The sequence below is a fragment of the Wasmannia auropunctata genome, unplaced genomic scaffold, assembly GCF_000956235.1.
Source record: "Wasmannia auropunctata unplaced genomic scaffold, wasmannia.A_1.0 LD336002.1, whole genome shotgun sequence".
NCBI classification, from domain to species: Eukaryota; Metazoa; Arthropoda; class Insecta; order Hymenoptera; family Formicidae; genus Wasmannia; species Wasmannia auropunctata.
Window position 1 is genome coordinate 925,616 of NW_012026888.1, and position 12,483 is coordinate 938,098.

The following is a 12,483-nucleotide window of genomic DNA, read 5'->3' on the forward strand; positions in this document are numbered from 1 at the left end:
TATACATATATTCAATGCTGAAGTTTAAGTGAATCACTTGTGTTAATATTGGCAAACAGTAAATACAAATCTAATTAAAAGATTGACAGAAATTTTACTTTTTATATATGATAAAAATGATTAATTTATTATTCAAGTATTCTTATTGAAAAAGTAATGGAAAGTAAAATAAATTTATCATAAAACAACTTTTGTTGTAACTAGTTATTTCGTTGCATTCGTTAAAATGCTGTTAAGGAAATTAGGTCTAAACATAATTTTCCATGCAACATAGCACCGTAAAAAATAATATTTAATTGGTAAAAGCCAATAAATATAAACAAAAAATATATAATTGATAAATATATTCGATGATTAATCATTACATAACGAATCTATTGTATTTGTATGAAAATATTTTATCCAAAATTCATGTTGAAATAATTTAAAATAATTCAAATTGTGCAATATACTACTTTACATATGTGCATATTTCTTATATATTTTTAGAAATATTAATAAATTATAATTTTTTATAAATACTTCCTATCATTTTATGTTAAATAATTCAAATTGTGCAATATACTACTTTACATATGTGCATATTTCTTATATATTTTTAGAAATATTAATAAATTATAATTTTTTATAAATACTTCCTATCATTTTATGTTAAATGTAAAATGACATAGTTATAAAATAAATTTTCATAGGAATACGATGTCATAATATTTAATTATACATATATTAAAATTTAAAAATATCTTTTTTTTTTAAATTATTTTTACAGCAAATGCAAAGAAGCAACGAAATGCAGGAAATAGAACAAATAAAGTAGAATGATGCAGCAATATAAAATTTTATGAAAACCCCATTTTTTAGGACTTAATTTTACAATTTTATTTCTTTTGAAAGAGCATCCTATAAAAATTTAAAAAAATAATACATATGTATTCTTACATACATATTAAGACTTTCATGCGCAGAAGTAAAGAAATAGATCATTCTGAATATTCTTTCTGAATTCATATCTTTATAATACATCGTAGAGGTCTTCGTCCAATTAACATTATAGAGTAACGTAAATATGTAATAAATATTTCCCTTTTCCTTATATACATACAGGGCTCCGAAATCGATATAACATCTTGTAATAGAATTATCTTGTAAACAAAATTTCTTTTACAAATTTAACGCTCTATTAGTACAAAGCACAAATAATATTCAGTTTTGTATTGAATAGCTAAGTTTGCTTTCTTGTATTTTTCGCAAATGAAAATAAATACTTATAAATTACTGTACGTACATTATAAATTATTGTATGTACATCTATTTTGCTTTGTATTTTGAGCAACCAATTATTTTGTAATATCAGTGTTTAAGTTACAAGATAATACAATTGAAGACTATTATTTTGAATTATAACAGGCATATATTCAACATATCGAGAAGTGTACAACGGCATTGAAATAGTTGGAATGATTTACCCTCTGGACTTACGGAAATTAAACTGTATTGTAATTAAAAAAAAAAAAAACTAAATATCTGTAATTCGTTGTCAATGTTTAGGCTAACGATATTCTACTCGTTCCTTTTAAAATTATGACACACAACATCGACAATTAATTACAGAATAATTAATGCATTTATGTGATCAACACAAGTGCATCACGATGAATAAAAGAGAACAATAAATGATGCTGTTAAATGCATCACAGTCTTCAACGGGAAACTTCGGGTTTTTGTGTGTGCATACAATGCAGTATGAAGTTAAAAATCAATATTACTCGATATTACTCAAATATTATAAACGACTGATATATTACATATATTTAATATACGTTTTTTATATACAAGATAAATACTTATGTCATGATGGCCAATTGAAATCATCTTTGTGCCTTGTGTCAATAAAAGATTTAGCTCTCTCTCTCTCTTTCTCATTGTATTATCCACTCTATTTACGAAAATTGAAAATTTTTCTAAAGAAAATACGTGAGATACACACAGACGAAGATCCGTTATTAAACTTATAAATTCTTCTTTCATTAAAAATATTGTTGATAATTACATATGCTAATTTATATTTCATTGTGCGCTAATCACAGTTGTTTAGAACCTTCTGTCTTTTTCGCTGGTGAAACACCTGATGTAATTGGAGGATTTTTGATCTCATCGGCTTTGGAATTACTTTTAAGAACGGCAGTTGATTTCTGTTTATCCTCTTCAGGATCCCCATAGGTTTTGGATTCTATGACAGCATCATCTGCTAACTCCTCTTTTCCAAATCCCGGCTCGATTGTCACCGGCGTGGCTGGAACTGTAGATTTATGCGTAGCTTTTATGTTCTCATCTGTCTGGGATGTCTTGCAATCCTTTTCCAACGATTTTTGTATTTGTTCCTCTACTTCTAATACTTCTTCTTTATCCATTAACTCTATCAGTTCATCCACTTGTTCTTTACTTAATTTAACATCTTCCTTACCTATTAATTCTACAACCTGTAAACATTATATCATGTAATTAATATAAGTAATATTATATTAAAGTTACATTAATAGATATAATTGTGTAATCATGCTTATCGCGCATAATTAATAAAAATTTATAGTCTGCCCTGTACCTTTAATACATCTTCTATTTTTATTGCACCATCTTGATCGTCATCAATTTTCCCTAAAATTTCTGCTATGCGTTTTAAACGATGTTCATCGGGTACATTTTGGATTTGTTTAATGGCTCCAACCAGCTCATCTATTTTAACTAATTCTTCAACATCTTTCTCATCGTTCTCATCAGGACCTAAAGACTTCATTCTTTGTTTAACTTTTTTCTCAGATTGCTCGAGCTCCAACAGAACGGCGTCCATTTTCGAGATCATTTTGTTTACTTTCTTGAATAGTCTATTAGCACCTTTCGATACTTTAATGTTTTCTATATCGATTTCCCCTTTCGCCTCTGCTTTAATTTGATACAATTCCTTAACATCTTCTTGATATTCCGCCATTTCTTCTTTAAGTTCCTTGATTTCCTCTTTCTCTACAGCCAAATTTTTATCCTAAAAATAAGATCATGTAATATTGAAAATTTTGTAATAAATGTTGAAGAATAATTAGTGTGTTTTAGTAATAGCACTAACTTTGCCAACTGAATCCAGAGCTTGTTCCAAAACTTCGACATCTGTAGTAGTAATTTCATCTTCTTTAGTACTGGATTCCAAAACAGTTGGCTGTGGTTCGGCTTCTTTCTTTTCCTTTCTCTCTTCTTCGATTTTACGTTCTTCCATTTTTATGATCTCGATATTGGTCTTATGGTCCACTTTACCCTCTTTCTCTCCAATAGCGCCCTTTGTACGTGCTACGACTGCATCAGGCAAGGCCGAAATAGTCGCCTTTAGCTTGTCTGACACAGGTATCGTCTCTGGTATCATAAGCGCTCGTGATAACAGTAATAAAGAGGGTGAGACCTTTTTAATTAAACTCAAATCCAACCACTGTGACAATTGTTCCCTTAATCTGCTCTCTGGTAATCCATAAGCACGCATACCACGTGCCCTGCAAGCTTGTTGCAATTCGGCTCTAGTTAGAGTATCGACACCTTCTTTCTCAATTAGCTATTAAAACCGAAAAAAGGAATATTTAATATTTTAATGAGAAAGAATTTCATAAAAGAGATTAAGAAGTGTGTACTTCGTTGAATACGTACTTTATCATCTGCAGTAAGACTTCGGAGTCTCATCCTAAGCAGAAACCGTAAGAAATTGGTAGTTCCAAGTGTTTGCACATCCAATACGCGGCACAAAGCAATTAGTTGTGGCCGCGAAAGAGAATCTAGGGTAATTTCATCCTCGAAAACTTTGCTAAATTTCATGATTTCTTCATTGGTTGCAACGGTGCCAGTTGTCCGTACTTTGTAGAAAAATTCAGCGAACTCTTTAGCCTTATCAGATTTGTGATCTGACGATTGCAATGCCATTTCATCCAATGTTTTTTGTAAAAATTTCGCCATTTCTATCTTGACCTGTTTGCAAAAAATGTTTAATAAAGCTTTTGCCGAAGTATGAAGCTTACCATAATATTTTATGTATTAAATTCATATACATTTGCCAAATTTTGTTTATGTATATATGTAATACTTTTTATGAAAACTTTTTATTTACTCCTTAATTAGTCTCTATAGATTTCAGTAAATTTAAATTCTGATATTTTCATACCTTCAAGGCCTGCTTAAGTTTATCTTCCTTTTCAGTTGCTGTTTGGAAAGTAGAAGGTAGCATGCCAGGGAATAATTTAATTACCACTGGCAACAGAAACTCCATAAATGGAACGATAATGAAAACGGAGAATGGAATCAATCTGAACATATCTCCGGTCGTTTTTATTAACTGTCAAAATAAACGATTGATTAATATCTTAACATTAATATATGGACATGTGACAAAATTTTCTTAACATACCAAACGATGCTCCCTTCTGCTGAGCACGTTCCCATGCAAAATTCTCCATATTAATTTTGCTGACACTTTCATATCGAGTCCCAATAATCGAAACCCGTGATAGTAATGCAATATCTCGCCCTTAATTTTTTGCCACATTGTCACTTTAGCGACAGCTTTCTTTGCTAGCTCAGACTCTGTCACAGCACCGGTTTCCATCTTACTTTTAAGCTCTTTCTCCTCTTTAATGTTCTTCACCGTTTCTTCGATCTTAGACGACGGCTCTTGGCTACTCCAACTTGGAGTTACATAAAAAGTACGTATTTGTAGACACGCTATGCTTTTATCATTAATATACATCGTTGGCGGTGTAGGTTCCAGCAATAATCTTCTTCGATCTCTCAAATCTGTATAAATTAGAGCTATGCCGCCCATTGTATGATTTGCGTTGTACCATAATTTAAACGGGGAGTACCCTGAAATACAGAAAAGTTTTTAATTATTTAATAATTGAGGCAAATACGGGGCAAAATCATTTAGCTCATCTAATCCCAGCGTAAATTAGAAGTTATTTTTAACAGTAATAAAACATTTTGCTTTTCCTACTAATTGAAAAAAGAATTAAAATAATTGTTAAGTACAGCTGTTAGCAATAAATTCGCGTATAATCGAAAGACGAAGCAATAGGAAAGGTAAATATGCTCTTCGAGAGATGTAAATTTATAAAAATTGAATTTGTAAAAAAAAAACTTGAAGTACTTGAACATAACCTGTGATCAGCCACGTTTTTCTTTTCAATGTAAACGTGATTATATTATAATGGAATGTTGGACAAAGAAATTCGAGGAGACGCGTTGACATTCCAAATGAGACGCATTATTAATTCTACGGTGGCGCGTGTAATATTCTATCGTCGTATAAATGTAATGGGGAAAAATTATCTCTACACGAGGACAAGTTATCGCGTATAAAATCGCGCTGATCTATAACGGGACGTGAAGTAATGCACGATGAGACGTACGTCGAGCTATGACTCCACCGTGGCCGGCGATCATCGTTTTCGTGTGAATTAACGCGTTCATGGCGTGCCGCTCTCTCCGTCAGTATCCCGGAACGCTTCGTCGTGTCGCCTCGCAGCAAGTAGGTACCATGTGAATGCGCGACAAGTTACCGTCCATCAAGAGCCACCGTCCGCTTTGAACACAGCCGAGGCGGAGAGCACTGGAGGAGATCGAGTCAAAAGATCAGCTGGCGCTGTTGTCGCGGATTGGCAAAGATCCTGAAGATGAGAAACTCCGTGGGTGTCTCGTGCTCCGAACTGCGGGTCGCGTCGCATGTCGCATTTTCTATTCTCCGGGTGACTCCGATTAACTTATTGTCAATCAATGATTTACTTGCACCAAGTAATTACTTGTATGTATTATTTTATTTTATTCGCTCAAAAAAAAAAAGAAAGAATCATCTTGCTACATGAATAACAAATTTTGAATTTTTTTTAACACAAAAAGAAAAGATATATGGAATTAAAAACGATATAGATCGAATCGATGGGCATAGAATTAGGTTTGACGCGACTTGTCGGTCCTGTCTATTTCATTAGCGATTTACATTTAATTCACCTTCCTTTTTCTACCTTCGTGAAGAACAAAGAAGGTCCGACAGCTTTCAAACTAATGTGAATTATAGGAATTTTGGATACCGCGATTTAAGTAAAATTCTGCCGGATTATAAGTTTGAACTAATCGCGCCGATCGATTCATCGGAGTCACCCTATGGGAATCGCGCGTTGGAAACCGGCCGCGCCGCGCGCGGAGCGGACGTCTGTAACGGTCACCCAGGGAACATATGGCCCCCCGCATGTGAGTTGACGCCGTCGCCGTTTCCGCCGTTCGCGTATGAAAACACTCTCGTTGACAATCGTCGGTCTCGCCCGGTGCGCGCGTCCACCTTGTCGGCCTGGAAGACACGGCGGAGGGACGAGCCTCGTCCGCGGTGGGCACGATTGAGAGACGCTGCCGTTATTGCGCCGCGATCACTTAGCTTATGTACGTTATATACGTGAGTGTCGAAATTAGTATTCGGAGAGTAGTAACTACGGTTGGACTGGGTTGGACGACGAGCGATCGCTGACGAGAGAGAGAGTGCTAGGAGTTGCAAAACCTCGCGAGGATGAGTGACGATCAGACGAGCGACCAGAGCCCGACAGCAGAGGCAAGTTGCGAGATTTATTTCCGTCATAGATCATTGATTAAATCCAAAAGGATGGAATTAGTTTATAATTATTAATTAGCGTGTTGTGTGAATTAACGCGCCAAGAGAGGCTGCGGAGGTCACTCTCGGATGAGTTATCGCAACGTTCATCACAGAGAGCAGCAACAGTTTTATTTTATTAGAAAGCTCTTGCACATTGTTTCATTTGTGAGTGATTAATTATGCTGGAATAACAACATGCCATGTTGCACTGCATTATACGTAAACATTTGGAGAGCTATGTCTATTTGTAGCTTGTGCAATAAATGCTAAGCATTTGTACGGCAACATAAATAAATATATAGTGTGTTGTACATATTAATATGAATTTTAGAAGACTTAAGAAATGCCTAAGTAGAAACAATCTTTTGCAAAAATTTTATTTACACGGAACATTGTTCGTTTATAAACAGACTCGACACGTGTATACAAACCGTATATACTTCATTAAAGATTTTGTTATAGCTATCGTCGAACGCTATAGAAAAAATGGAAGAAGAAAAATTAAAAGCAAAGCTCGAAGCAAAGTTCCCAGGTGGTCGGCCGTTTGGCGGTCATTCTGCGTTTCTGCAGAAAAGGCTAGCCAAGGGGGTAAATGTCAATCTGCTAATTTTTGTCGTGTAGAGTATCTTATAAAGACGATTGTGCCTTTTTTTTTAATCTTTCGGTTTTTTTTCAAACGAATAACAATCTCAACGTTTTCAGCAAAAATATTTTGATTCTGGGGATTATCAAATGGCAAAGCAAAAGTCCACAGCTAAGCCAAAGCCAGCTGGTGTTCTGCCAACAGGGGACGCTATACCAACACCAGAAACAGTACCACAGCGAAAAACATCAATTATCCAACAACAAAAATTCAATACATCGACAACATCATAAAATCCTCTTGCTCTATCATTTTGAAAGATTACATTTTCTTAATTAGCCTTATGTTTGGATGGTGGAGTAATATGGTACAGTCATAAATAATTGGAGTCTCATATAATTTTACGCTTGAAAATATTTTGAAGCTCTTCCACGAAACAATTTAGCACAGTACCATAAAATTTTCTCATGTCTTTATGAAACCATCTGATTTTTAGCTGCTTATTCTCGAAACAGCATCTGTAATATTATTAAAACTAGTGATCTATACGTATGTGCCACAGTGCTATATAAGTTTTATAATATATGAAAGTAACTAAGTGTCTCTATCAGCTTGACATATCGTTAAGTTCTTCTTTATTGTCTGCCATTTGGATATTTTTATCTTGGAAAGTAATTTTATCTGATTTTTGCAATTAAACAATTAAAAATAAAAAAAAAACTGCACAGATATTCAGGTCATATTGTTAGCCAGCAATAAATATGCATTCTACATGCACATATGTAAAAATTTATTGAAAATGAGATAAGTAAATGTAATAATAATAAATATGTAACAAACAGGAGAACTTATCCTGGATGTATAATCACGGTAAATTGAATATAATTCACTTGTGTGTGCATGGTAAGATTGAGAATAAGAAGATATACAGATCTGCATTTCCAAAGTTGCTGTGATGCGCTCTTAGTAAGACTATTTTCTTATGAAAAGCTGTATTTACTATAAAAATCTGTAGTATGAACATAATAATTTTAAACGTAACTACAGTTTTGCTTATTGTAAACTACATTTAGTAATATATTGCAACTATAAAATCTCTTTTCTGTCATTTATTCTTACCTTACCATTACAATTACATCACTTTCCCATTATGACGTATTGTATAACTAAAAAAATTGTCAAAAATTCTTTAAACATTTTTATTGATATCAAAATTTAAAAGTGTACAAATTAGGAACAATAGTTGTATTTATTGTGCAAAGAAAATTATATGTAGATATAAAAATATAATTTTTTTAATTTTTCAGACTTTTCTGTCAAAATATTAAAATATATTTACAATAACACGAAATAAAATTTTATATATTTATCTTTCAATTATGCAATTATATATATATCGAATATCACATGGATTATATCTTTTTCTTGTGCATGCGCGCGTATAATTATGTATGACACTCAAAAAAATGATCTTGCAAGTACATCCAAAATTTTTTTATTGCAAAAAATTAACCGAAGTAGATAAATGATTAGCAAATACTGTGATCGCATAAATTTGCTTAACCAATCTAAATGACGGAGACAGAATTTATCTGAATTGTTGGTGAAATTTAGAAGGAAAATTTTTATGTAGTATCTATTCATATTAAAGCCAATCATAGTATTTGTTTGTAAAGTTTGTAGAATTTGACTATGGTACACACAAAAAAATTAGCGGTGAAAGACAAATGAAAATATTTTCTAGAAGATTACTAGAATATTGCTGTTTGTTACATATAGAATACATGTGGCAAACAATATTTTGATACAAAAAAATAGCGATTTTTGTTGTGACAAATAGAAATCTACTTAATTTTCGATAACATTGTAATTTTTGAAGTTTCTTAAATCCATAATATCCAAGAAATAATATATAAGATGTAATCTGTGTGATATTTATATATAATTACGAAATTAAAATATATTTATAATAACAAAATGATCTTATAAAAACAAATATGCTAGTAACTTCTTATACATATGTTATTATTATGATTACTCTTGTGCTCTTATAGTACAAGATATGTAATATATATAACCCTCATTTGTATGCCAAAAGTATCACAAAATATCTGTATAAGTATCTATGAGAAACTTAATCTAGTTTTGATTTATTTTCTTTAACCATCCGAATTGAAAGAATGCATTAAAAAAATGCAAATTACGTCTTGCTTATAAAATTTGTTCTGCATGTCAAGATATCGGTACACATACAAAACTATAGTGTATGGAGATTCTTTAGTAATAAACACCCCCTATTATATCAGTATAATGTATAGTAAATTCATTCATACATTTTATTTATCAAGTCAGCGTACATCTGCTGAACTACGTTCTTTTTAAGCTTTAATGTGGGTCCCAATTCGCCGGTTGGGATCGAAAAATCATGAGGAAGGATTTCGAATTTTTGTACTTTTTGAGCATTACTTACAGCTTGCTTATTTGCTCTCTTAATTGCCTTGTCGATTTCTTCATAGATCTAGAAGAGTAAGAAACATTTTGTAATATTTAAAGATTCAGACCAAACGAATAACGACGAATGCCACGGTACTGTACGTGGCGATGTCGTTTGTCGTTTGCATTTATTAAAGCAAGTTGCTTATTCGCGCTCATTTGCTTGATTTAATTAGATCCAGCTTAAGAAAAAAAAAATGTTTTTTCTATTTGTGCAATGTAAAATAATTTATTATTAATTACGAATCTCTTTTATATATTCAACTTACGGCTGTGTCACGAGTACTTATGACTTCCGTAACTGTTTTGGCACTACTACCAATCGACTTCGCCCATTTTGATACGTCTGGATTCAACGTATCTAGTGGTGCACCAGTTTCTTCATCCATATTACTCTGGAAAAAAAAAATTACTTGAATATTTAAAAGTTTAACTTTGCATTTTGTTTTGCTTTTCATCGCACCTTAAGCGTGACGAGGGCTGTTAAATATTTCCTTTTATCTCCAATCACCATAACATTACTTAAATATGGTAATTCCGATAATATCGATTGCTCTATGTTGTACGGTGCCACATTTTCTCCTCCACTCGTAATTATAAGCTCTTTTATTCTACCTGTGAATGCATAAAAAATCTGTATTATATTGGCTGATATATATACATGTACATATGTACGTGATTATTTTTATCAAATGTCTATTATTATATAATAATAAGTGTTAATAGGCGTAAAAAACAAATGCTGACCAGTAATTGACAAAATTCCTTTTGAATCGAATTTGCCAAGATCACCGCTGTGTAACCAGCCATTTTTATCTTTGGCTTCTGCAGTTTTCTCAGGTGCATTTAAGTAACCCATAAACACATGTCGTCCACCCATACAAACCTCTCCCTCACCATTCTCATCTATATTGTCTAATTTTGTATATAGTCCAGGTAAAGGCCTTCCTACACCATCCATGCTAAATCAGAATTAACAATGATATTTAACCAATATATTTTGAAAGCAAACATCTTTAATGTAAATTCAATACAAAGAAGTAAAGGTAGGTGTAATTTACCCGAATTCCTTATAGTCGTACACCGTATGAGCCCCACCACTTTCAGACATTCCATACGCTTCTAACAGAGGTATGTCTAAACTCAGGAAATATTTTTTAATGTCGGAACTTATGGGCGCTGCTGCGGAAGCGAATATATGGCATTTGCTTAAGCCCAATGCTGCCTTGACTTTGTCGAAAACAAGCCATTTCGCAAAGATGTAGCCCCAATGTTTATAATCTACGCCATTAATTTTATTCGTGTGATAAAGGAGACCTTGGGCTTTTGCCCACTTAGCAATCCAGGTTTTTATTGGGCCGTTACTGCGCGCTTTTTCTTGCATCTTTTCGTATATCTTTTCCCACACTCTGGGCACCCCTAGGAATAAAGTCGGCTGCACCGCAATTAACGTATTTAATAAAGTACCCTTTAACGCGCCCGGGTCCGCAAAGTATACTGTAGTCGCTAGCATAATGTTTGCTATGATATCAATTAGCTGGAATTAATAAAAACATGATTATAAACCAATTTTTTTAATTATAATAGGTATTTATATGCAATTAATATACGTGAGAATTTGCATTCATAGTAATGTCATTGAGAAATATTTTTACACTTAAGATATCTAAAATATATTATTCTATTTGAAACTTACCTGTGCTGCAACATGAGATAATGGCAAATAGCTAATTAAAACCTCTGCCTTTTCTTTAATTTCTAGCGCTGGTATTAATGCCCGTACGTCGTGCAATATATTATCATGGCTTAACATTACGGCTTTTGGATTTCCGACTGTCCCCGACTGTAAAGACGATTGCAAATTAAGAAATTAATATATTAATCACCATGGCAGTCGCGTTTTAATTAACCGTGTGATAAATTTAACATACCGTATACACTAATATGCAACATTCATTTACCCCAATCGTCTTTAACACAGATAGTAATTTATCTTCTGATTCTGCCTTACCGATGTTCAATAAATCGTTCCACTGAAAAAACAATAAATAATAATAACTTGTACATATGTACTAAATAAAAAGACATTAGGCAAGCATAGTAATTAATTTACACTTAAAACATCCTTCTCGGTAGGTACGCCGTCATATTGAACAATTGCTTTCAAATGCGGCAAATTGTGTTTTATTTGCAAAATTTTCCCCAACTGTTTCTCATCTTCAACGACTATTATATTTGCCTGACTGTGGTCAGCGCAATATTGGCACGCTTCCGGAGAATTTGTAGTATAAATCCCTGTAGCAAATCCACTAAAAAAAAACAACAACAACAATATTTTGTGTTATAATCTATTTAACTAAAAAAAAAAAATAGAAAAATAAAAATAATACGTTGTTACAAACGTATCGTTTTATTGTTTTTATATCGTCGCATAAGTAATATTGCGAATACATAGTCTGTCCGAAAAGTTTCCGAACTTTCTTCGTGCGGTATTAGTGGTATTATCTACATAAATGAGGCTGTACTATCTTTGTTAAAGAAGAAAGGCTTATGAGGACAAAGCATTATCGCATCAGTTTACGAGCGGTTTTTAAAATTTCGGGATGGAATCGCTGAAAGATGATAAGATTGTAAGAGCAACAGGAGGTCATCAGCCAGTCGAATGATCGAAACCGTATAGAAAAGATTCGTGATTTGCTTAAACAAAACTGTTGTATGTCCGTAAAACTCATCGAGGATA

At 32.9% G+C, this 12,483-nt stretch overlaps 3 protein-coding genes across 3 annotated transcripts in view; 1 reads left to right on the forward strand and 2 right to left on the reverse strand.

The window, feature by feature from the left end:
* Nucleotides 1-992: 992 nt before the first annotated feature.
* On the reverse strand, nt 993-5,677 carry LOC105453180 (LETM1 and EF-hand domain-containing protein anon-60Da, mitochondrial). The gene is made up of 7 exons (XM_011694920.1): nt 5,436-5,677; nt 4,436-4,890; nt 4,193-4,363; nt 3,685-3,999; nt 3,119-3,592; nt 2,603-3,037; nt 993-2,480 (listed from the first exon to the last, which is right to left on the reverse strand). Exons 1-7 carry the CDS (start codon nt 5,494-5,496, stop codon nt 2,082-2,084), a joined length of 2,310 nt encoding a protein of 769 aa, XP_011693222.1. The 5' UTR covers nt 5,497-5,677; the 3' UTR covers nt 993-2,081.
* A 543-nt stretch (nt 5,678-6,220) lies between these two features.
* Nucleotides 6,221-8,348, forward strand: LOC105453181 (cAMP-regulated phosphoprotein 19-A). The gene is made up of 3 exons (XM_011694921.1): nt 6,221-6,625; nt 7,130-7,255; nt 7,370-8,348. Exons 1-3 carry the CDS (start codon nt 6,584-6,586, stop codon nt 7,541-7,543), a joined length of 342 nt encoding a protein of 113 aa, XP_011693223.1. The 5' UTR covers nt 6,221-6,583; the 3' UTR covers nt 7,544-8,348.
* A 597-nt stretch (nt 8,349-8,945) lies between these two features.
* Nucleotides 8,946-12,483, reverse strand: part of LOC105453182 (very long-chain-fatty-acid--CoA ligase bubblegum) — an 11,322-nt gene continuing 7,784 nt past the window's right edge. Inside the window, exons 5-12 of the mRNA XM_011694922.1 lie at nt 11,857-12,052; nt 11,675-11,776; nt 11,440-11,586; nt 10,805-11,280; nt 10,491-10,705; nt 10,207-10,358; nt 10,013-10,138; nt 8,946-9,768 (exon numbers count right to left, since the gene is read on the reverse strand). Coding sequence (XP_011693224.1) covers nt 9,574-9,768; nt 10,013-10,138; nt 10,207-10,358; nt 10,491-10,705; nt 10,805-11,280; nt 11,440-11,586; nt 11,675-11,776; nt 11,857-12,052 — 1,609 coding nt within the window. The 3' untranslated portion in view covers nt 8,946-9,573. The remainder of the gene's footprint in view (nt 9,769-10,012; nt 10,139-10,206; nt 10,359-10,490; nt 10,706-10,804; nt 11,281-11,439; nt 11,587-11,674; nt 11,777-11,856; nt 12,053-12,483) is intronic.